At 44.1% G+C, this 24842-nt stretch overlaps 1 protein-coding gene across 1 annotated transcript in view; it reads right to left on the bottom strand.

Annotated features, from left to right (window-relative positions):
* The window catches only part of DNAH10 (dynein axonemal heavy chain 10), a 255018-nt gene that overhangs the window by 165734 nt on the left and 64442 nt on the right, over window positions 1-24842 (bottom strand). The window contains exons 4-7 of the mRNA XM_069755992.1: window positions 9501-9609; window positions 9285-9400; window positions 1916-2144; window positions 918-1075 (exon numbers count right to left, since the gene is read on the bottom strand). Of these exons, the coding sequence (XP_069612093.1) occupies window positions 918-1075; window positions 1916-2144; window positions 9285-9400; window positions 9501-9609 (612 nt within the window). The remainder of the gene's footprint in view (window positions 1-917; window positions 1076-1915; window positions 2145-9284; window positions 9401-9500; window positions 9610-24842) is intronic.

Raw genomic sequence — 24842 nt, 5'->3', positions numbered from 1 at the left:
ATACCTTCCGATGATCAGTCTAGTCCCACGCTGTAAATCCATCTGAAGGGGTTAACTAATTTTACAAGCAGAAGCTCTGCTAATGCAGCTGTGCTCCTGCCTGTAAAACCCCGGGGAATGAATGGAATGTAGGTCAATGACCTGTAGTTACCTTCAGTCGCGGTGATGCGCCCTCTGCTGGATGTCCTCATATGAAATCGAGCGTGGGAAAATATTCTGAAAAGTTCACAGGCTACATTCATGTCACCTTACAATAGGAAGGTGACATTAACCCTTCATTACCCCATATCTCACCACTACACGGGAATGGGAAGAGAGTGGCCAAGTGCCAGAATAGGATGTGCCTTTTCTGGGGTGGCTGGGGGCAGATGTTTTTATCCGGGGGAGGGGGGGCAAAAACCATGGACTCTTTCCAGGCTATTAAGATTTCTGCCCTCAGTCACTGGCTTTACCACTCTGGCGGAGAAAATTGCGCGGGAGCCCACGCCAATTTTTTCCGCGATTTAACCCTTAAATTTAATAGCTAGAGCAATTGAATTACCGGTTTTTCTGCTATCTAGCACTGTATGATATATTAATATATATATATATATATATATATGTGTCTCACTGACATAAATATATATATATACCCCTATGCTATGTGTAGACATTTATTTTATCTATTCTATTCTAACCTGTCAGTGTCATAGACTTTCATTGGCGATTGTCGGCCGAGATACGCTGACAATCGCAGCATGCTGCGATTTCACTCGGATCCTGAATACGGCCGAGAAAATATCGGATGATGGGAGCTGCCCCATAGATTAACATTGGGACGAGCGCTATGCGATTTTTTTAGCGCATTGCACTCGTCCGTATTACGGTCTAGTGTGACCCCGGCCTAAGAGAGGGAATGAATACCATGTATAAAATACCTGTGGTTTCTTTTGTAGCAGTTCCTCCACAGCTGCGGACACTTGTGTCTGCCAATTCATCACACATTGCTCAAGTTTCTCCACAGCAGTTTTATCTGCTGCCAGTATGGAAGGTTCAATGTCAAGGTTCACATCTGGCATTTCTAATTTAATTTCTCCTAATATTGAGATAAAAAGAAGACAAAAAATATATATTTTAGGATAAAAATATGCCATGTGACAGAGTCACTGGTAAAGTGCTGGAAGGGAGATACGTTTCACTATGCTTAATGGCGTCAGTGATATAAAACCCAGAGTTTTTCCTCCAGCACATTACGTATGGTAAGGGGTTAATTTGTATAAAGGGCTGGCTTTTCTGTGGACATCCATAGGGTGGGTGGGAGGATGTCCACCTTATCTCCATCCCAGGGTGTGGTCTGAGGCTTAATTTGTATGGATTGTTTTGCAGCATTTTGTTTTCTTTGTTTTTCTGTTTTGCCCCAAAGGGCAAATTTATTTTTCCCTTCGTGTTGGATAACCCGCTCTGCCCAAAGCCACGCCCCCTTCTGTACTCGCGGTGATTCCGGATATGTTCATTGAACACATCTGGAATCTCCGCACCCCATACATAGGGCCCTGTTATTTACCTTGCGGCGACCCAGCATCACCACAAGGTAAACAGACATGCTGCGTTCTAAAAAGATGCGCCACATGTCTGAAAATGCAGGGCCCCCGGATGCGTGTTCGCATGCATAGTGGAGACGGGATTTCATAAAATGCTGTAACATCTGGACTCTGCGGGTTGAACGCTGCAGCTGTATGCAGCGTTCAATCCACAGCTAATCTGGATGTAATGCGGCATGTGGAAACATACCCTAATAAAACAACAGAAGATTTAAAGAGACAGTGTTCCTGTTTTCTACCTCCAAGTACCGTTGAGTGAGCTGAACTACTACAGTCATCAATGGAAAATCATGTGAAACGTCTTATAGTCTTGAGATTACTGGAAAAACACTTACCTTCAAGTTGTTGTATTGTTTGTTGAATATGGTTCAGGAATTTCTGCATATTCATGAGGAATTCATCTCGAATTAGTTGTACACTTCTTAGTTCCATATTGGGTTCTTCCATTTTTAAGTAATCTTTGTCACTAATGGTTTCAGGGGCTCCTGTTTGCTGATCTTGATCCTCTTGCAGCAAGAGATCTTTGTTTTTGTGTTCATTGTAAGACAACAGAGGCATAAAAATCTAAAACAGAAGCAAATCAACCTTTATATTCATATAGGCTCTGCTGTTGTTCAGAAATAGCAGCGGTGAGGTCGGGGTGAATAAACATGGCTGATCAGAGAGAGGAGAATGCATCCATGTTATCAGGGAGGACAGCTTACAGATGCTGAGGACAGGAAAGCATATTCAAAAGCAGTTTGCAGGGAAATGCTGGTTAGGTCACCCATAGCCGGTGTTACACCCGTTCCCGGTCCCTTACCTTCGCTGGGTCCCCGTCGGGACTCCCATGCCATCCTGCTGCAGCCTCTTCTTCCAGCAGGTTCCCGGGTAGAGTACTTAGATCGTGCACAGGCGTGCTCCCGTTCTCTTAAAGAGTCAGCGCTCATTTTTCAAACGTACTTCTGACCAATGGCATGTTAGTGATTACTATTTCTAGCCCCTCCGCCATAGGGAGGGTGCTGGAGCAACAAGTATCCTCTGTTGCTAGCTTCCGGTTTCTGCTAGTGTGTGCTTAAGTTTCTGAAGTGTTCTGCCAGTGCTCCGTTTACACTGTTTGTCTCCGCAGACTGTCAGCTACCTGTTACCCGGCTACCCCGGACGACGTCCGTTCTGTCTATGCCAGTTCCGTCACGTCCCGCCATTCAGCCATCCGCACCTCTGGACAACATCAATACCACCTGTGCCAGCTCCTACCCGTACACACGGAACCCGCCGGTCAGCTCCGCGATATCTGTTAACCCTGCTAGTCCGTCTGTCCCGCTGGGACAGCTGCCACATGTCCGGGGTCTAACTGGAGGTAGCACCCGTGTCCCATAGGCATTCCATTCTGATCCTGTTCGAGGAGACTTACCACGGGTGCCTGGGGCTCACATAGTCACGCCCCCTTCAGAGCCCCCCAGACCATGGTCCCGAGGGTCCACAAAAATATCAATAAAAAACGAATGTGAACTTCACCACCTGTGCCTCTACTTCCATTCGTTACAGATTGCTCCGGCCATGGAACCCGCTGGATCTCAGGTACCTCCGGCCGTTGAGCTATGTCAAGAGGTTATTTGTCTGAGGGATCAACAGGACAAGATCACGACCTATCTCCACAACTTGTCTACTCCCATGGATGCCCTGATATCCTCGACTGCACCCGTCTCCGCTACTGGCATCCAGGTATCCAGTTGCACGGCAAGTAAAGGTCCTCGCCTGGCGGCTCCCACCTGCTTCCATGGCAACCGTCGTTCAGTGTCGGGGGGTTCATTAACCAGTGCACGCTGCACTTTGAACTCCTGGGGCATATGTTTGCTTCTGATCGGGCCAAGGTGGGCTTCATTATGTCTCACCTTGCTGGAGAGGCACTCGCCTGGCTGAATCCACTGTGGGAGAGAGGGGATCCTCTGGTTACTAATCTCCAGTCTTTTTTAGAAGCATTCCGCAGGACCTTTGATAAACCCGGTCGTGCTACGTCGACAGCTTTGACTCTTCTTCGGCTACGCCAGGAGGCTCTTACAGTGACTCAGTATGCTGTTCAGTTCCGTACCCTTTCGTCTGAGTTATCCTGGAACAACGAGGCCTTGGTGCCGCCTTCTGGGAAGGTCTTTCGAGAAGAGTAAAGGATGAGCTGGCAGGATGGGATGCACCTACAACTTTGGATGACCTGATTTCCCTGGCAACCTGGATAGACCTATGGTTTCAGGAACGTTCCAAGGAAACCAAACATGATAAGAGGCCCTACTAACTGGTTTCTAGTTCACCAAAACCTGTGGCCGAGACTATGGAGGTGGACCAAGTAAGCTTGGCCAACCGCTGCCAGGAGGCGCGTTGCCTGGTGGGGAGCTGATTCTACTGCGGCAGTTCTGAGCATTTGATCCGCTCCTGCCCAAAGTAGTTGGGAAACTCCAGTTCCTAGGGTCTGTAGGAGAGGCTACCCTAGGTAAGGAACATCATTCTCCATCACTGCAAATAATGGTCTCCGTGTCCTTCAGCATGGCAACATTTTCAGAACTCTGTCACCTGGACTCTGGAGCCGCCGGGAATCTCATTCGGCAGGTGGTCGTGGACCGTTACCAGATATTAGTCCAGCCTCTTCCAGATCCATTGCAGGTGATATCCGTGGATGGCAAACCCTGACCGAGCCCATCTGGTTCCAGACTGTGCCAGTGGAACTTCGGGTAGGTCTAATGCATTCAAAAAGAATCCGTCTTCATGTGTTGCCTGGTTTGTCTCACCCCTTGCTTTTAGGTCTACCCTGGTGCTGGATGCATGAACCAGTTTTAAATTGGAAGATGGGAGAGATTCTGCGCTGGGGGGACTCCTGCTCAGAACGGTGTATCATCCCAGTTCAACCTGTTCCTCCTCCAGTCCAGCCAACTGCCCTGCCAGATCTACCTTCCTCTTAATGCGGGTTCGCTGATGTCTTCGGGAAAAAGGAAGCAGAGAGACTACCTCCGCACAGGTCGAATGACTGTCCGACTGATCTGTTCCCCGGAACATCTCCTCCTCGAGGGTGAATCTATCCTTTCTCAAGCAGAGACACAGTCCATGTCTGATTACATCCATGAGAACCTGGCCAGAGGATTTATCCGAAAGTCATCTTTGCCGGCAGAGGCAGGATTCTTCTTCGTGAAGAAAAAAGACGGATGCCAACGGCCCTGTATCGATTACAGGGGGCTGAACCAGATCACGGTAAAGAACCGGTACCCTTTACCTCTTATTTCAGAGCTGTTTGATCGTATCAGAGGGGCCAAGATCTTCACCAAACTAGATCTCAGAAGTGTCTACAACCTGATTCGTATACGTGAAGGAGATGAGTGGAAAACAGTTTTTAACACCCGGGATGGACACTACGAATACCGTTCGGCCTAAGTAATGCACCCGCAGTTTTCCAGGAATTCTTAAACGACATTTTCAGAGACCTGCTCTATTCTTGTGTTGTTGTTTACCTGGACGATATCTTGATCTTCTCTGCAGACTTATTAAGCCTCACACCTGAGGCAAGTACATCAGGTCTTACAAAGACTCAAGGAGAACAGACTTTATGCCAAATTTGAAAAATGGTTCTTTGAACAAGCCTCTCTGCCTTTCCTCGGTTATATAGTCTCGTCCACAGGATTAAAAATGGATCTGGAGAAGTTGTCTGCCGTCCTCAAGTGGCCTCGCCCATCCGAGCTGAAAGCCATACAATGGTTCCTGGGGTTCGCCAACTACTACCGTCAATTCATTCCACACTTTTCCACCCGAGTGGCACCCATCTTGGCTTTGACCCAGGAAAGGCACAAACGCCTGGTTCTCACCCAGAAGTCGTCTACCGGTCGTATGGTGACCTGTGTTTTTTTTCTCTAAGGTTTTTTCCACTTCTGAAAGGAACTATTCCGTGGAAGATCGGGAATTGTTGGCAATACACCTCCTCGAGGGAGCAGTCCATCAGGTTGTCATCTTCACTGATGATAAAACCCTCGCTTATCTCCAATCCGCACAGAGGCCGAATCCCCGTCAGGCCGGTGGGCCTTGTTTTTTGCCAGATATAATTTTGTCCTTTAATTTCGTCCTGCTAACAAAAACGTTAAAGCCGATGCACTCTTTAGAGCATTCCTGCCTCCTGATTCTGAGGAAGAACAGCAACACATCATCAAGCCATCCAGGTTAGTGGACGTAGCCTCAGTTAATCTTGCTTGGCTTCCCCCGGGAAAGAATCTCGTGCCCACTTCGGACTGGAGTCGTGTTCTCCGATAGGGTCACTCTTCCAAGTTGGCCGGCCACACCGGTCAGAAAAAGACTCTGCAACTCATCTCCGATTACTACTGGTGGCCCACCATGGGCAAAGATATCCAGGAGTATGTCGCAGCCTGTCCTTCGTGTGCCCACAACAAGACAGCTAAACATCCGGCCATCCGGGCAGCTATTACCTCTTTCGATTCCTTCTGCTCCCTGACAGCACATCGCAATGGACTTCGTTTCGTATCTTTCCCATCTCTTCTGGCTGTTCCACTGTCTGAGTTGTGGCGGATCGTTTCTCAAAGATAGCCCACTTGATTCTGCTACCCAGCCTTTTGTCTGATCCTGAGCTCGCTGACCATTTCATACAGCACATCTTCCGTCTTCATGGGTTTCCTCTACACATTGTGTCCGACAGGGGCATCTAGTTCACCTCCAAGTTCTGGAGAGCAGTTTGTAAACTAGTGAAAGTGTAACTGGACTTTTCTTCTGCATTCCACCCTCAATCCAAAGGGCAAGTGGAGAGGACCAATCAAATCTTGACCAGATTCCTGCGTTACTTCCTCAATGTGCATCAAGGTCAAGTTGCTGCCTTGGGCAGAATTCTCATATAATAATCCAGTAAGTGAATCCTCAGGAAGATCTCCCTTTCAGATTGTGTTTGGACTCCTACCCAGGATCCCTCTTTCTATCTATGGGCCTTCGGGCGTCCCTGCAGCTGACACCTTTACAGAAGAATTCTCGAAAGTGTGGAGCAACACCAAGATCGCCTTGGAGAAAGCCTCATAACATATGAAGAGGCATGCGGACAAAAGACGCCTGGATGCTCCAATCTTTTGGCCCGGAGATAAGGTGCGGCTCTCCTTCAGGTACATCCATCTGAAGGTGCCCTCCTACAAACTGGGTCCCCGCTTCATTGTTCCTTTTGACGTTTTGAAACAAATCAATGCAGTCTTGTACTAATTGAAATTGCCTGCTTCTTTACGTGTGCCTAACTCCTTCCATGTTTCCCTCCTCACACCAGTAGTTTTGAGCTCCTTCTTTAAGGATGCAGGTTCCACTTCTTATCCCGTCAGTGAGAAGGATGACTTTGAGGTAGAAAATATCTTGGCCACTAAGAAAGTAACATCTATTTTTTGGCTTTGGTCCTGAGGAGAGGTCATGGGAGCCTAAAAAGAACATCCAGGCCCCTCTCCTACTGAAAAGATTCTACGCAGGCTTGAAAAGGAGGGGGCGTAAAGTGGGGCATACTGTTACACCTGATTCCATACCTTCGCGGGGTCCCCATCGGAACTTCCGCTCTGTGCTGGCCCCACGCCATCCTGCTGTAGTCCCTGCTTTCTCTCATTCCTGGCGCGTGGCCAGTAGGTTCCCGGTTAGAGTACTTAGGTCGCGTGCGCTCCCGGTCTCTTAAAGAGACAGCGCACATTTTTCAAAAGTACTTCTGACCAATTGCATCTTAGTAATTACTATTTCTAGCCCCTCTGCCATAGGGAGGGTGCCAGAGCAACAAGTATCCTCTGTTGCTAGCTTCCGGTTTCTGCTAGTGTGTGCTTAAGTTTTTGAAGTGTTCTGCCAGTGCTCCGCTTACACTGTTTGTCTCCGCAGACTGTCAGCTACATGTTAGCCGGCTACCCTGAATGACATTCGTTCTGTCTATGCCAGTTCCGTCACGTCCCGCCATTCAGCCATCCGTACCTCTGGACAACGTCAGTACCACCTGTGCCAGCTCCTACCCGTACACACGGAACACGCCGGTCAGCTCCATGACATCTGTTAACCCTGCTAGTCCGTCTGTCCTGCTGGGACAGCTGCCACGTGTCCGGGGTCTAACTGGAGGTAGCACCCATGTCCCCTAGGCATTCCATTCTGACCCTGTTCGTGAAGACTTACCACGGGTGCCTGGGGCTGACGTAGTCACGCCCCCTTCGGAGCCCCCCCGGACCGTGGTCCTGAGGTTCCACAGAAATATCAATAAAAAACGAATGTGAACTTCACCACCTGTGCCTCCGCTTCCATTTGTTACAGCAGGCAAACCCTGTAAGGGTGGGCGAATCATACACATCAGTATCAATGTCTGTCAGAAGAAGTAAGAGGAGATACCTTAGAAGTTGTAGAAGGAGAAATCAGCACAGCAAAAAAGTTGATCAGATACATAAGAGCTAGTGAAGGGGGAAGCATCTTGGATTGCAAAGATCACATGTCCACTGTGTATTACTAGTAGGTACACTCACAGAAGAAAACCTAAACCTAGCAGAATGATCTGCAAATGAATGAAGGAATGAACATTGAAGACTAAAACTTAGTGTTCATCTCATAGATGCACCTTTTCTGGGCAGCTTGGGGCTGCTGTTTTTAGGCTGGGGGGCCTATATCAATGGCCCCTTACCAGCCTGAGAATACCAGCCCCCAGCTGAGAGCTTTAGCAAGGCTGGTTGTCAAAAATTGGGGGAACCCCACGCCGTTTTTTAAAATTATTTATTTAAATAATTAAAAAAACAGCGTAAGGACCCCTCTATTCTTGATAACCAACCTTGCTGAAGATGACAGCTGAGTGTTGCAGCCCCCAGCTGTGAGTTTTGCTTAGTTGGTTCAAGAAAATAGGGGGGAAACCACGTCAGGTTTTTCATCCATTTATTGTGTTAGATCGCAGATGGTGGCTGAGGAACGCCCTTATCATCCAATCCTGATGTCACTGTTATTAGGGGCAGCAGGTGTCGGATGATGGAAGTAAGAGTCCCAAAAGCCCCCACCTGCTGTCATCGCTCGGACTTTAATATAACTCTCATCATTCTCCTCTGCTCGCGCTGATCGCGGCAGAGCAGGGGAGAATGATGAGAGCCGTCTTCAGCACCAGCTGCCAAGGAACAGTGCTTACTGTAGCGCTTTTTCCCCAGTGCGGATGTGTGTCACACAGAGGACATCTTTGTGTGCTCTTCGTGTGCACGTGTGCGGGACGTTTTGCCATCCATGATGACAGTAAAAAACGGACATGTCTACGTGTGAGGCACAAGGACACACAGTCCATGCAAACACACGGACATGTGAACAAACCCATTCATTTGAATGGGTCTACATGTGTACATGTCTCTGGTATGTGTAAAAACTGCCACCACAAGTACCGGAGACATGGATGCGTGAAAGAGGCCTAAGTAACGCCGTGCAGTGGCATGGATCGCAGGTTTCTGTGCAGATTGAGCTACATTAAGGGGTGAGCTGGTTTTTTCAGTTTTTCTATCCTCTCCATTTTTATGTTAAACCCCTCTAAAGATATTTTTGAAGCAGACAGTCCCTTTACTGTACAAACATAAGCCACTGCTTAGATTTTAGTCACTGTCAACATAACAATACTCTGCTGTTTTATGAAGATAAGAAACACAAAATGACCCTGCATCATTGAAGAAACCTTAATTACATTGTCCACATTTCTATTTGATCTAGCAGAGTGTTATTTAATACCTGTGAGAAAACCTGTTTTAGCATCAGAAGGCAATTTCCATCAAGATATCCATACTCCAGGTACACTGGCATTATGTCATTGGCTTCCTGCATATCATTGGGCTCGGAAATCGTTTCTGCACACAGAGGTAATTTATTAGCATATTAATGTAACCAGATGATCTACCCAGAAATATCCAAAAATCAACCCATAAAAATAAAATAAATGTAAAATACCTTGGGTATTACGCAGAAAATACAAGGCGTTCGATTCTGCAAATTCTTGCGGGATGCAATTGAAAGCGACATGGAGAACAGTGCGATTCACCGTCTGTTTGATCGTTTTCTGGAATGAAATAAAGCGTTTGTGTCAGGACAGTCATGTATTGTTTTTCTACAAGGGTCCTGCTTCTTTACGAGCATCTTTTGTCTACACCAAAAAGTAATGTACTTTACAAGTCAGGGCTGGTAACGTATATCACTTTTGGTGTAGACAGGAGATGCCCCTTAAAGGAGCGGGAGACTTGTAGAAAAACAATACATAGGCCTTGCTCCTAAGAAGTAAAATTGTCAAGTAGTATAAGATATATATAAAACAATGAATGAACGGCGGTAGTGATCAAAAGTTGTAGATGAGAAATTACCACCGCAGGCAGCAGTAAAGAGGCAATGCTGGAGCTGCAGGGGGTTCAACGGGTAAGTAATGCTACGGCTGCAATCAAAATTATTCAGCCCCATTGGAAACTAGGTCTATTAACAAAATGTACAAACGTTCTGCTGTTAGTCAACAATTTAAGTAGCACAACACAACTAATATCATCTAAAAATCCCCTGCGATATAAGAACTCTGAAATTCTAATTCCTCACTTTGATACCTGTCGCAGTTGCAATCTAAACTATTCAACCCCTAGTGCAAATTATGCTATTTATCAAAATGTACACACCTTCTGATCTGATGATTGCAATAAACCAATCAAACAAGAGTAAGTTAAATAGTTAAAGAGAGCCGCCAGCCAGTCTGTGCACTGTGGTCCGATCGCACACAGATTGATACGACGGTCTGGCGGCATTTAGTGTTGTATTTTAAGAAATCACTTCTTATATTAGTTCTAAATATTATTCTTGCTTAACTGAGTCATTGCAAACATCAGAAAGTGTATAAATTTTGACAAAAATTTTTTTGGGGAACCCGTACCCATTAAAGTCTATTCGGCTGCTCACAGGTCTGTGTTTTTTGATGGACCTTGTGTCTTTGCAAAACTCACGGAGACATGTCCATTTTTCTCCAGGATCACAGATAAATCGAGCCAACACAAGTCTATGGGTCCATGAAGAACACTGCAGCACATAGATGGCGTCCGTGTACAATTCGTGTGCAGTCTGTATTTAATATTGCCGAGGACAGGAGAAGCTTTGTCATTCACTTATTTCTTTATGCGTTTGTGGAGAGTTTTTTCATGCAAATTAAACGTTGCTTTTTCCAGCAAAACTTACTGTATGTGACGTCAGAAATCTCATGTACAATTTTTTTTTCTCCTGACTGAATTTGAAAACTGCAGTATGTCAATTATTTTAGCGTTTTTGCACCACAGAAAGCAATGAGAAAGTGCAAAAAATGAAACCAGACATTTTGGTTCCTTTTTTGTTGAATGTAACTAACTGTATTGAACATGTTATGTAGACAAATGGCAAATATAATCTTCACCAAAACCACAGCAAAAACAGAGCAAAACCTGCTTTTTGTAAGCAGGTTTTCTTTACTGCCGAGAGAGTTTTGGCTGCAGAAAAAAAAAACACAACAAAAAAGCAACATGTGAACACAGCCTACCACTACATTAGTTCCTGACCATTCATCTAATGATTTCCACCTGACCCTTCAACCAACTCCTGCATGTTAGAAGCAGATTAACCCCTTGATGTCCACCAATATGCCTTTTTACTGACCTGACCACTGAAGTGGTGACAAACATATGGCACGGATGCCAGAGGGGGCACTCAGAGCCCTTCCTGTGGTCCCTTCCTCTCATGCTCAAATGTATTTGCATCTTTTAGACGAGAATACATTTGAACAGTGCTGCGCCGGGACCGAGGCAGAGAGAGCGCCTGTCAGTCCCGGGTCCAATGGGCAGCAGTGTGAGGATGTCATCACGCTACTGACTTCATCAGACTGCTGCCTGCGTCGGGGCTGCAGAGGAGCAGAGGTGTGTGCGTACGTTGCATAGAAGCAGTGTGAGTGAGTGTGTGCAGGGGCGGATTAGGGATCCAGGCAGTTTAGAAGGTTTGCCCACCCCATCTAGGTACCCGATATATCATGTGACATGTTACATGGACCTGTAGAAGCACAGTAACAGTGCGAAACGGCCGTCTTCCGTCAGGCTTGTTCACCTGCTCACTCCCTTGTCTCCTGCACACCGCACTATGCGCTTTATTGAGATGTTGATATGATCTAATATGGATTAAAGGAATTTCAACAAGAAAGACCGGGTGAGTGCTCCATTTCTTTTCATCTTGTCTGTGCAAGAAACATATATGATGTCCTTATCAAACAACGAATAACCGTTCAAATCATAAATGGCAGTACATGGCTTTAATGGTATCTTCTTCCAACGCGTTTCCACCCTCTATTAGTCATTCAGGGATTCATCAGGGAATTCCCTCAATAGGGACAAGAAAAGGAGACCATAACCATAAGTTGTACTGCAATGAGGATAACAGCTCACAGCCCAGGCAATATGTCCCCATATAGCCCCCTACATACAGTATGAGCTCCCTCACAGCCCCCTACGTACTGTATGAATCCACACACAACCCCCTACATACAGTATGAGCCCCCACATAGTTTCCTATATACAGTATAAAGCCCACATCGCTACCTATATACAGTATGAGGGTTAGATGCAAATGGAGGGCACCGCCAAATATAAAAAGGGATCTCTGAAAGCATGCTGACTAGCAATATGGTTTGACAACTAAGAACAAAGAGGTGCGTGCTAAAAGATAGGGAACACCCAATGTATAACAAAGAATTAATTTTATTAATAGTAACAACATATGCAAATGGACAGACCTATTACAGCACCATGCTATAACCTGACACCTAGTTAGACGGCAATGTACGGTTTAGAACATGCAGTAACCACAAAGTGCAGCTGGTATAAAGTGAATAGCATTACTGAGTCAAATGACCCCATGAGATAATGGCAGATGCACGATGAAGCATATTAGCAAAAATAAATTATTATTTTCAAAATAAATTGCATCTTTGGGAAACAGTCGGAAATCAGATCTGCTGGAAGTGTCACTTCCCGTGAAGAAACCACAGATGTCGGTGGCGATACACATGAGGTCTGCTCCTCCATAGTTCCTTGTTGGTTCACATGGCCTCAGCTGCAGTCTTCTCATTTTGACACCAGCAGGTCTGATTTCCGACAGTTTCCAACAGATGCAATTTATTTAAAAAATAATCATTTCTTTTTCCTAAGATGTTTCATCTTGCATCTGCCATTATTACATTGCATCATTTGATGGGGCAGCACGGTGGCGCAGTGGTTAGCTCTGCAGCCTTGCAGCACTGGGGTCCTGGGTTCAAATCCCACCAAGGACAACATCTGCAAAGAGTTTCTATATTCTCCCCGTGTTTGCGTGGGTTTCCTCCAGGTTCTCCGGTTTCCTCCCACATTCCAGAGACATACTGATAGGGAATTCAGATTGTGAGCCCCAACGGGGATAATGTGTGCAACCTGTAAAGCGCTGCGGAATATGTTAGCGCTATATAAAAATAAAGACTATTATTTGACTCAGTAATGCTATTCACTTTATACTTATGCACTTTATGGTTACTGCATGTTCTAAACCTTATATAGCCATGTTTTGGTGTTTAAATGTTTTAATTGTCCGTGCATTTGCATATGTTGTTACTATTAATAAAATTAATTCTTTGTTATACATTGGGTGTTCCCTATCTTTTAGCGTGCACCTCTTTGTTCTTAGGTGTCAAACTGTATATAGTATGAGCCCCCATACAGCTACCTAAATACAGTATGAGCCCCCATATAGCCAATTTACAGTATGAGCCTGCATATAACTCCCTATATAGAGTACGAGCCCCCATATAGCCTCCTATATACAGTATGATCCTCCATATGGACTCCTAGATACACTATGAGCCCACACATAGCTCCCTAGATACAGTATGAGCCCCCATATAACCTCCTATATACAGTAAAAACCCCACATAGCTTCTTATATAGAGTGTGAGACCCCACATTGCACCCTATCTACAGTTTGAGCCCCTATATAGTTCTTTATATACAATATGAGCCTGCATATAGTGTGCTATATACAGAATAAGCCCGTATATAGCCTCCTTTATACAGTATGAGCCTGCATATAGTCTCCTATATACAGTATGAGCCCCCATACAGCCTCCTATATATACAGTATAAGCCCGTATATAGCCTCCTTTATACAGTATGAGCCCCATATAGCCTCCTATATACAGTATGAGCCCCGATACACCCTCCTATATACAGTATGGGCCCCGTATAGCCTCCTATATACAGTATGCGCCAATATATAGCCTCCTATATTCAGTGAGCCCCCACATTGCTCCCATTACACAGTATATTTGTGTATTGTTTCCTGTGATGTCAGCACCAACCCCAATATTTCCTGTGATGCATGCACCAACTCCACTGTCTCCTGCGATGTCCCCACCAACCCCACTGTCTCTTGAGATGTCCACACCAGCCCCACTGTTTCTTCTGATGTCTGCACCAGCCCCACTGTCTCCTGCAATGTCCGCACCAGCTCCAATGTCTCCTGCGATGTCCGCACCAGCCCAACTGTTTCCTACGATGTCCGCAGCAGCCCCAATGCCTTCTGTGATGTCGTCTCCATCCCAACTGTCTCCTGTGATGTCCACACAAGCCCCAATGCCTCCTGTCATGTCCGCACCAGCCTCAATGACTCCCGTCATGTCCATGGGCTGTCATTTGGGCACACAGTCTCTAAAAGGTTCGCCATCACTGCCCTACTGCATCAGTCACAATTGATGTTGGCACCAACCAAAGCCCTTTAACCCCCTAGATGCTGCTGTTTATAGTGACAGCAGCATTGAGATAGTTATCAGAGCGTGGATGCTCCCTCTTTAACCTTACAGTATTCGATTCCCTAAGATCACGATTGAGTGGATCTGATGGCCACCATGACAATCCATGATGGATCAATGGTGTAAACCCCATCATCCCCCAAGTCTGTTTTCACCTCCATGACTAAACCAAATTTTACAACTCTGAACACTGTCACTTTATGAGATGATAACTCTGGAACGCTTCAACGTATCCCACTGATTCTGAGTTTTTTTTCGTGACATATTGTACTTCATGATAGCGGTAACATTTGGTCAATATGACTTGCACTTATTTGTGCAAATATTGGAAATTTGGAGAAAATTTAGCAATTTTATACTTTTAATTCTTATGCCCATAAATTACAGAGTTATGTCACACAAAATAGTTAATAAATGACATTTCCCACATGTCTACTTTACATCTGCATAATTTTTGTAGTATTTTTTTTGTTAGTAAGTTAGAAGGGTTTAAAGATGATCGTCAATTTCTAATTTTTCAAACAAAATTTACGGGGGGGGGGGGGGGGTGCGCCAATCGGAGAGGAGAGGGTGCCGCCTCCCTCTCCTTGCTTTCTAAATGATGCAATCAATAAATCAATATCGATCGCAGCATTTAGAGGGTTAAAAAACCGGGAGCGGTGCAGCACCGCTCCTGGCAGTGAGAGCCGGGTGTCAGCTGTCATGCTAGCTGAACATCCGACAGCAATCGCATGTGCACAGCTCCTGGGTCCGCACGATAGCCAGGACGTATCCATACATCATATGTTGGGAACCCCTTCCCAGGAAGAACATATGAAAACTTCTAAGGTTGTGAAGGGGTTAAAGTCTACAAGTTGCAGTGGCCTATTCAGATGTTAGCAATATTTTAGTGGTAAAAATACAATTTTACATTTTTGTCATGCACCTCAAGGGTTCAAAAAGACTACTTGACAGCAGTTTTAAATATGTTAAAGGAGCTGTTTTTAAAAGTGTCATTTTGGAGGATTTTAAAATATATAGGTCTCCCAAATTCACTTCAAAACTGAATAAGTACCTAAAAGAATAATCTTTGAACATTTCCTTGAAAAAATAAAAAATGACTGCTACATTTTTAAAACTTCTATCATCCTAAGAAAATAAAAGAACATTTTAGAAATGCTTTAGATATAAAGCAGACATGAGGGAAATGTTCTATATTAACTGTTTTGTGTGGTTATGCAAAACATTTTTTACATTTTTGTCAAATTTCTGATATCTTTATAAATAAACGCAAACCACGTCAACCAAAATTTACTATTAACATAAAGTACAATGCGTCACACAAAAAAAAATCTCAAAATTACTGGGATATGTTGAAACATTCCAGAGTTATCACCACATAAAGTGACACTGGTCAGATTTAAAAAAAAATGTTGCTTGGTCACTATGGGGTTAATGACCACCAATATGCCTTTTTACTTCCATGAGATATAAAAAAATAGCATCCCCCCATTGGGTGTGTAGCAGATGCGATCTGAAATTCTTGTTAAATTTCTGATATTTTATATATAAACAGAAAACATATTGGCTTAAATGTATCACTATCATAAAGTATAACGTGTTATAAAAAAATCAAGCAAAAAAATCCCTGGGACATGATGAAACATTCCATCCAGTTTTTGCCAAATAAAGTGACAAGAAAGAGTTGAAAAATTTGGCCTGGTTAATGCTACACACAAAAACAAACATCTATATATTTAACCCCTTAGGCCGGCTTCACACTTGCGAGTTTTACGGACGTAAGAGCGCAGAAACTACGTCCGTAAAACTCGCAAAAAATACGGCACAATTATTCTCTATGCCCCTGCTCCTATCTGCCGTATTTTACTGATCAGTATTATACGGCTTTCTACGGCCGTACAAAATCGCAGCATGCTGCGTTTGTCACCGTACTGCGCAAGAAATACGCCAATGAAAGTCTATGGAAGCGTGAAAAATACGGATTACACACGGACAAGCAGTGTGACTTGCGAGAAATACGCAGCGCTGTTAGAGAGAAAAGCCGGTAATTCAGTGCGGTGTACAGTAAAATCACACTGACAGCTTACAGTCCAATAGGTAGAATAAATGTGTACACATAGAATAGGTATATATATACAGTGGGGCAAAAAAGTATTTAGTCAGTCAGCAATAGTGCAAGTTCCACCACTTAAAAAGATGAGAGGCGTCTGTAATTTACATCATAGGTAGACCTCAACTATGGGAGACAAACTGAGAAAAAAAAATCCAGAAAATCACATTGTCTGTTTTTTTAACATTTTATTTGCATATTATGGTGGAAAATAAGTATTTGGTCAGAAACAAACAATCAAGATTTCTGGCTCTCACAGACCTGTAACTTCTTCTTTAAGAGTCTCCTCTTTCCTCCACTCATTACCTGTAGTAATGGCACCTGTTTAAGCTTGTTATCAGTATAAAAAGACACCTGTGGACACCCTCAAACAGTCTGACTCCAAACTCCACTATGGTGAAGACCAAAGAGCTGTCAAAGGACACCAGAAACAAAATTGTAGCCCTGCACCAGGCTGGGAAGACTGAATCTGCAATAGCCAACCAGCTTGGAGTGAAGAAATCAACAGTGGGAGCAATAATTAGAAAATGGAAGACATACAAGACCACTGATAATCTCCCTCGATCTGGGGCTCCACGCAAAATCCCACCCCGTGGGGTCAGAATGATCACAAGAACGGTGAGCAAAAATCCCAGAACCACGCGGGGGGACCTAGTGAATGAACTGCAGAGAGCTGGGACCAATGTAACAAGGCCTACCATAAGTAACACACTACGCCACCATGGACTCAGATGCTGCAGTGCCAGACGTGTCCCACTGCTTAAGCCAGTACATGTCCGGGCCCATCTGAAGTTTGCTAGAGAGCATTTGGATGATCCAGAGGACTTTTGGGAGAATGTCCTATGGTCTGATGAAACCAAACTGGAACTGTTTGGTCAGAAACACAACTTGTCGTGTTTGGAGGAAAATGAATACTGAGTTGCATCCATCAAACACCATACCTACTGTAAAGCATGGTGGTGGAAACATCATGCTTTGGGGCTGTTTCTCTGCAAAGGGGCCAGGACGACTGATCCGGGTACATGAAAGAATGAATGGGGCCATGTATCGTGAGATTTTGAGTGCAAACCTCCTTCCATCAGCAAGGGCATTGAAGATGAAACGTGGCTGGGTCTTTCAACATGACAATGATCCAAAGCACACCGCCAGGGCAACGAAGGAGTGGCTTCGTAAGAAGCATTTCAAGGTCCTGTAGTGGCCTAGCCAGTCTCCAGATCTCAACCCTATAGAAAACCTTTGGAGGGAGTTGAAAGTCCGTGTTGCCAAGCGAAAAGCCAAAAACATCACTGCTCTAGAGGAGATCTGCATGGAGGAATGGGCCAACATACCAACAACAGTGTGTGGCAACCTTGTGAAGACTTACAGAAAACGTTTGACCTCTGTCATTGCCAACAAAGGATATATTACAAAGTATTGAGATGAAATTTCGTTTCTGACCAAATACTTATTTTCCACCATAATATGCAAATAAAATGTTAAAAAAACAGACAATGTGATTTTCTGGATTTTTTTTTCTCAGCTTGTCTCCCATAGTTGAGGTCTACCTATGATGTAAATTACAGACGCCTCTCATCTTTTTAAGTGGTGGAACTTGCACTATTGCTGACTGACTAAATACTTTTTTGCCCCACTGTATATATGTCAGTGAGACACATATATGTATATATATTAATATTTATTCCAGCGCTATACAGCTTGAAAGCCGGTAATTCAATTACCGGCTTTTTCTTTCTCCTTCCTAAACCCGACATGATTTGAGACATGGTTTACATACAGTAAACCATGTCTTCTCTCCATTTTTTTTGCAGATTCCACACTACTAATGTCAGTAGTGTGTATCTGCAAAATTTGGCCATTCTAGCTCTTAAAATAAAGGGTTAAATGGCGGAAAAAATTGGCGTGGGCTCCCGCGCAATTTTCTCCGCCAGAGTAGTAAAGCCAGTGACTGAGGGTAGATATTAATAGCCTGGAGAGGGTCCATAGTTATTGGCCCCCCCCTGGCTAAAAACATCTGCCCCCAGCCACCCCAGAAAAGGCACATCTGGAAGATGCGCCTATTCTGGCACTTGGCCACTCTCTTCCCATTCCCGTGTAGCGGTGGGATATGGGGTAATGAAGGGTTAATGCCACCTTGCTATTGTAAGGTGACATTAAGCCTAATTAATAATGGAGAGGCGTCAATTATGACACCTATCCATTATTAATCCAATTGTAGTAAAGGGTTAAATAAAACTCAAACACATTATTTAAAATTATTTTAATGAAATAAAAACAATGGTTGTTGGAGTATTTTATTCTACGCCCAATCCAGTCACTGAAGACCCTCGTTCTGTAAGTAAAAAAACATAATAAACCAACAATATACTTACCCTCCGCAGATCTGTAACGTCCAACGATGTAAATCCTTCTGAAGGGGTTAAAACATTTTGCAGCAAGGAGTTCCGCTAATGCAGGCTGCTCCTTGCTGCAAAACCCCGGGGAATGAGGCTAAATATAGATCAATGATCTATATTTAGCTTCATTTGCGGTGAGGCGCCCTCTGCTGGATGTTCATAGATCGTGGGAACTTACCTAGAAAGCTCCCAGGCGTTACAGATCTGCGGAGGTTAAGTATATTGTTGGTTTATTATGTTTTTTTACTTACAGAACGAGGGTCTTCAGTGACTGGATTGGGCGTAGAATAAAATACTCCAACAACCATTGTTTTTATTTCATTAAAATAATTTTAAATAATGTGTTTGTGTTTTATTTAACCCTTTACTACAATTGGATTAATAATGGATAGGTGTCATAATTGACGCCTCTCCATTATTAATTAGGCTTAATGTCACCTTACAATAGCAAGGTGGCATTAACCCTTCATTACCCCATATCCCACCGCTACACGGGAATGGGAAGAGAGTGGCCAAGTGCCAGAATAGGCGCATCTTCCAGATGTGCCTTTTCTGGGGTGGCTGGGGGCAGATGTTTTTAGCCAGGGGGGGGGCCAATAACCATGGACCCTCTCCAGGCTATTAATATCTGCCCTCAGTCACTGGCTTTACTACTCTGGCGGAGAAAATTGCGCGGGAGCCCACGCCAATTTTTTCCGCCATTTAACCCTTTATTTTAAGAGCTAGAACGGCCAAATTTTGCAGATACACACTACTGACATTAGTAGTGTGGAATCTGCAAAAAAAATGGAGAGAAGACATGGTTTACTGTATGTAAACCATGTCTCAAATCATGTCGGGTTTTAGGAAGGAGAAGGAAAAAGCCGGTAATTGAATTACCGGCTTTCAAGCTGTATAGCGCTGGAAAAAATATTAATATATATACATATATGTGTCTACTGACATATATATATATATATATATAGACAGTATATATATATTTTTTTTTCTTTTTGGGACACATGGATCACTTCTATAGCGGTATGTTGGTTTTGCAAGCCTGCGAGAAAACCACGCAGTACGGATGCCATACGGATTACATACGGAGGATGCCATGCGCAAAAAACGCTGACACACCCTGCCTACGGAGGAGCTACGGACCACTATTTTCGGGACTTTTCAGTGTATTACGGCCGTAATATACGGACCGTATTTTCATACGCTGAGTGTGAAGCCGGCCTTAGTGACAGAGCCAATTTGGTACTTAATGACCGAGCCAATTTTTGCAATTCTGACCACTGTCACTTTATGAGGTTATAACTCTGGAACGCTTCAATGGATCCCGCTGATTCTGAGATTGTTTTTTCATGACATATTGTACTTCATATTAGTGGTAACATTTCTTCGATATTACTTGCGATTATTTATGAAAAAAATGGAAATATGGCGAAAATTTTTAAAATTTTGCAATTTTCAAACTTTGTATTTTTATGCCCTTAAATCAGAGAGATATGTCACGAAAAATAGTTAATAAATAACATTTCCCACATGTCTACTTTACATCAGCACAATTTTGGAAACAAAATTTTTTTTTTGTTAGGGAGTTATAAGGGTTAAAAGGTGACCAGCAATTTCTCATTTTTACAACACCATTTTTAGGGACCACATCACATTTGAAGTCATTTTGAGGGGTGTATATGATAGAAAATAATGAAGTGTGACACCATTCTAAAAACTACACCCCTCAAGGTTCTCAAAACCACATTCAAGAAGTTTATTAACCCTTTACGTGCTTCACAGGAACTGAAACAATGTGGAAGGAAAAAATGAACATTTAACTTTTTTTTGCAAACATCTTAATTCAGAACCATTTTTTTTATTTTCACAAGTGTAAAAACAGAAATGTAACCATAAATTTTGTTATGCAATTTCTCCTGAATACGCCAATACCCCATATGTGGGGGTAAACCACTTTTTGGGCGCACCGCAGAACTTAGAAGTGAAGGAGCGCCGTTTGACTTTTTCAATGCAGAATTGGCTGGAATTGAGATCGGACACCATGTCACATTTAGAGAGCCCCTGATGTGCCTAAACAGTGGAAACCCCCCACAAGTGACACCATATTGGAAACTAGACCCCTTAAGGAACTTATCTAGATGTGTGGTGAGCACTTTGAACCCCCATGTGCTTCACAGAAGTTTATAATGTAGAGCCGTGAAAAAAAAAAAATCGCATTTTTTCTACAAAAATGATCTTTTTGCCCACAAATTTTTATTTTCACAAGGGTAACAGGAGAAATTAGACCACAAAAGTTGTTGTGCAATTTCTCCTGAGTACGTCGATACCCAATATGTGGGGGTAAACCACTGTTAGGGCGCACAGCAGAGCTTGGAAGAGAAGGAGTGCCGTTTTACTTTTTCAATGTAGAATTGGCTGGAATTGAGATTGGACGCCATGTCGCGTTTGGAGAGCCCCTGATGTGCCTAAACAGTGGAAACCCCCCACAAGTGACACCATTTTGGAAACTAGACCCCTTAAGGAACTTATCTAGATGTGTGGTGAGCACTTTGAACCCCCATGTGCTTCACAGAAGTTTATAACGTAGAGCCATGAAAAAAAAAAAATCGCATTTTTTCTACAAAAATGATCTTTTTGCCCACAAATTTTTATGTTCACAAAGGTAACAGGAGAAATTAGACCACTAAAGTTGTTGTGCAATTTCTCCTGAGTACGTCGATACCCAATATGTGGGGGTAAATCACTGTTTGGGCGCACCGCAGAGCTTGGAAGAGAAAGAGTGCCGTTTTACTTTTTCAATGTAGAATTGGCTGGAATTGAGATCGGACGCCATGTCGCGTTTGGAGAGCCCCTGATGTGCCTAAACAGTAGAAATCCCCCACAAGTGACCCCATTTTGGAAACTAGACCCCCCATGGAACTTATCTAGATGTGTGGTGAGATCTTTGAATGCCCAAGTGCTTCACAGAAGTTTAGAATGCAGAGTCGTGAAAATAAAAAATATATTTTTTTTCCACAAAAAAGATTTTTTAGCCCCCAAGTTTTTATTTTCACAAGGGTAACAAGAGAAATTGGACCCCAAAAGTTGTTGTCCAATTTGTCCTGAGTATGCTGGTACCCCATATGTGGGGGTAAACCACTGTTTGGGCGCATGGCAGAGCTCGGAAGGGAAGGAGCGCCTTTTTGGAATGCAGACTTTGATAGAATGGTCTGTGGGCATTATGTTGCGATTGCAGAGCCCCTGATGTACCTAAACTGTAGTAACCCCCCACAAGTGACCCCATTTTGGAAACTAGACCCCCCAAGGAACTTATCTAGATGTGTGGTGAGAACTTTGAATGCCCAAGTGCTTCACAGAAGTTTAGAATGCAGAGTCGTGAAAATAAAAAATATTTTTTTTTCACAAAAAAGATATTGTAGCCCCCAAGTTTTTATTTTCACAAGGATAACAGGAGAAATTGGACCACTAAAGTTGTTGTCCAATTTATCCTGAGTATGCTGATGCCCCATATGTGGGGGTAAACCACTGTTTGGGCGCACGGTGTTGTGAATTCTGTGGTCAAGCTCCCTCCTGTGGTCATGAGTGGTACTTCGGCTGGTTCTGTCTATGAGCTTCCTCTGATGGATGTGAGTGGGGCTGCGGCTTCTGAGTTTCCTTCCTCAGGTGACGAGGTTAAGTTGTTAGGTGCTGCTCTATTTAACTCCACCTAGTTCTTTGTTCCTGGCCTCCAGTCAATGTTCCAGTATTGGTCTTGCTCTCTCCTGGATCGTTCTTGTGGCCTGTCTGCCCTGCATAAGCTAAGTTTTGCTTGTGTTATTTTTGTTTGCTATATTTTCTGTTCAGCTTGCTATATTGGTTTTTCTTGCTTGCTGGAAGCTCTGAGATGCAGAGGGAGCACCTCCGTACCGTTAGTCGGTGCGGAGGGTCTTTTTGCCCCCTCTGCGTGGTTGTTTGTAGGTTTTTCTGCTGACCGCAAAGCTATCTTTCCTATCCTCGGTCTATTCAGTAAGTCGGGCCTCACTTTGCTAAAATCTATTTCATCTCTGTGTTTGTATTTTCATCTTAACTCACAGTCATTATATGTGGGGGGCTGCCTTTTCCTTTGGGAAATTTCTCTGAGGCAAGGTAGGCTTATTTTTCTATCTTCAGGGCTAGCTAGTTTCTCAGGCTGTGCCGAGTTGCATAGGGAGCGTTAGGCGCAATCCACGGCTACCTCTAGTGTGGTATGATAGGATTAGGGATTGCGGTCAGCAGAGTTCCCACGTCTCAGAGCTCGTTTTATGTTATTAACTATCAGGTCACTTTGTGTGCTCTTAACCACTAGGTCCATTGTGGTTCTGAATCACCTGTTCATAACAGTACTGGAGGCCCAAAGTACTAATGCTTCTCAATAGAGGGAAAAGAGAAGTTCTGAGACCATTTTTTTTTCTCTGTACTGTGTTTTGTCTTTCTTTTCCCCTAGACATTTGGGTGGTTCAGGACACAGGTGTAGTGATGGACATTAAAGATCTGTCTTCTTGTGTGGATCATCTCACTGCAAGAGTACAAAATATTCAAGACTTTGTGGTTCAGAATTCTATGTTAGAACCAAGAATTCCTATTCCTGATTTGTTTTCTGGAGATAGAGCTAAGTTTCTGAGCTTTAAGAATAATTGTAAACTGTTTCTGGCTTTGAAACCCCGCTCCTCTGTTGACCCAGTTCAACAAGTTAAGATCATTATTTCTTTATTACGTGGCGACCCTCAAGACTGGGCATTTTCCCTTGCGCCAGGAGATCCTGCATTATGTAATATTGATGCGTTTTTTTCTGGCGCTCGGATTGCTGTATGATGAACCTAATTCAGTGGATCAGGCAGAGAAAAATTTGCTGGCTCTGTGTCAGGGTCAGGATGAGGTAGAGATATATTGTCAGAAGTTTAGGAAGTGGTCTGTGCTCACTCACTGGAATGAATGTGCGCTGGCAGCAATTTTCAGAAAAGGTCTCTCTGAAGCCCTTAAGGATGTCATGTTGGGATTTCCTATGCCTGCTGAATGAGTCTATGTCTTTGGCCATTCAGATCGGTCGACGCTTGCGTGAGCGTAAAACTGTGCACCATTTGGCGGTATTATCTGAGCATGGACCTGAGCCTATGCAGTGCGATAGGACTTTGACCAGAGCTGAACGGCAAGAACACAGACATCAGAATGGGCTGTGTTTTTACTGTGGTGATTCCACTCATGCTATCTCCGATTGTCCTAAGCGCATTAAGCGTTTTGCTAGGTCTGCCACCATTGGTACGGTACAGTCGAAATTTCTTTTGTCCGTTACTTTGATCTGCTCTTTGTCATCCTATTCTGTCATGGCATTTGTGGATTCAGGCGCTGCCCTGAATTTGATGGACTTGGAGTATGCTAGGCGCTGTGGGTTTTTCTTGGAGCCCTTGCAGTATCCTATTCCATTGAGAGGAATTGATGCTACGCCTTTGGCCAAGAATAAGCCTCAGTACTGGAACCAGCTGACCATGTGCATGGCTCCTGCGCATCAGGAGGATATTCGCTTTTTGGTGTTGCATAATCTGCATGATGTGGTCGTGTTGGGGTTGCCATGGCTACAAGTCCATAACCCAGTATTGGATTGGAAATCAATGTCTGTGTCCAGCTGGGGTTGTCAGGGGGTACATGGTGATGTTCCATTTCTGTCTATTTCATCATCCACCCCTTCTGAGGTCCCAGAGTTCTTGTCGGATTACCGGGATGTATTTGATGAGCCTAAGTCCAGTGCCCTACCTCCGCATAGGGATTGTGATTGTGCTATCGATTTGATTCCTGGTAGTAAGTTTCCTAAAGGTCGACTGTTTAATTTGTCTGTGCCTGAGCACGCCGCTATGCGGAGTTACGTAACGGAATCCTTGGAGAAGGGTCATATTCGCCCGTCACCGTCGCCATTGGGAGCGGGGTTCTTTTTTGTGGCCAAGAAGGATGGTTCGCTG

This window comes from Ranitomeya imitator, chromosome 1 (assembly GCF_032444005.1).
Source record: "Ranitomeya imitator isolate aRanImi1 chromosome 1, aRanImi1.pri, whole genome shotgun sequence".
NCBI lineage: Eukaryota > Metazoa > Chordata > Amphibia > Anura > Dendrobatidae > Ranitomeya > Ranitomeya imitator.
This window is presented reverse-complemented; position numbering and strand designations above follow the sequence as displayed.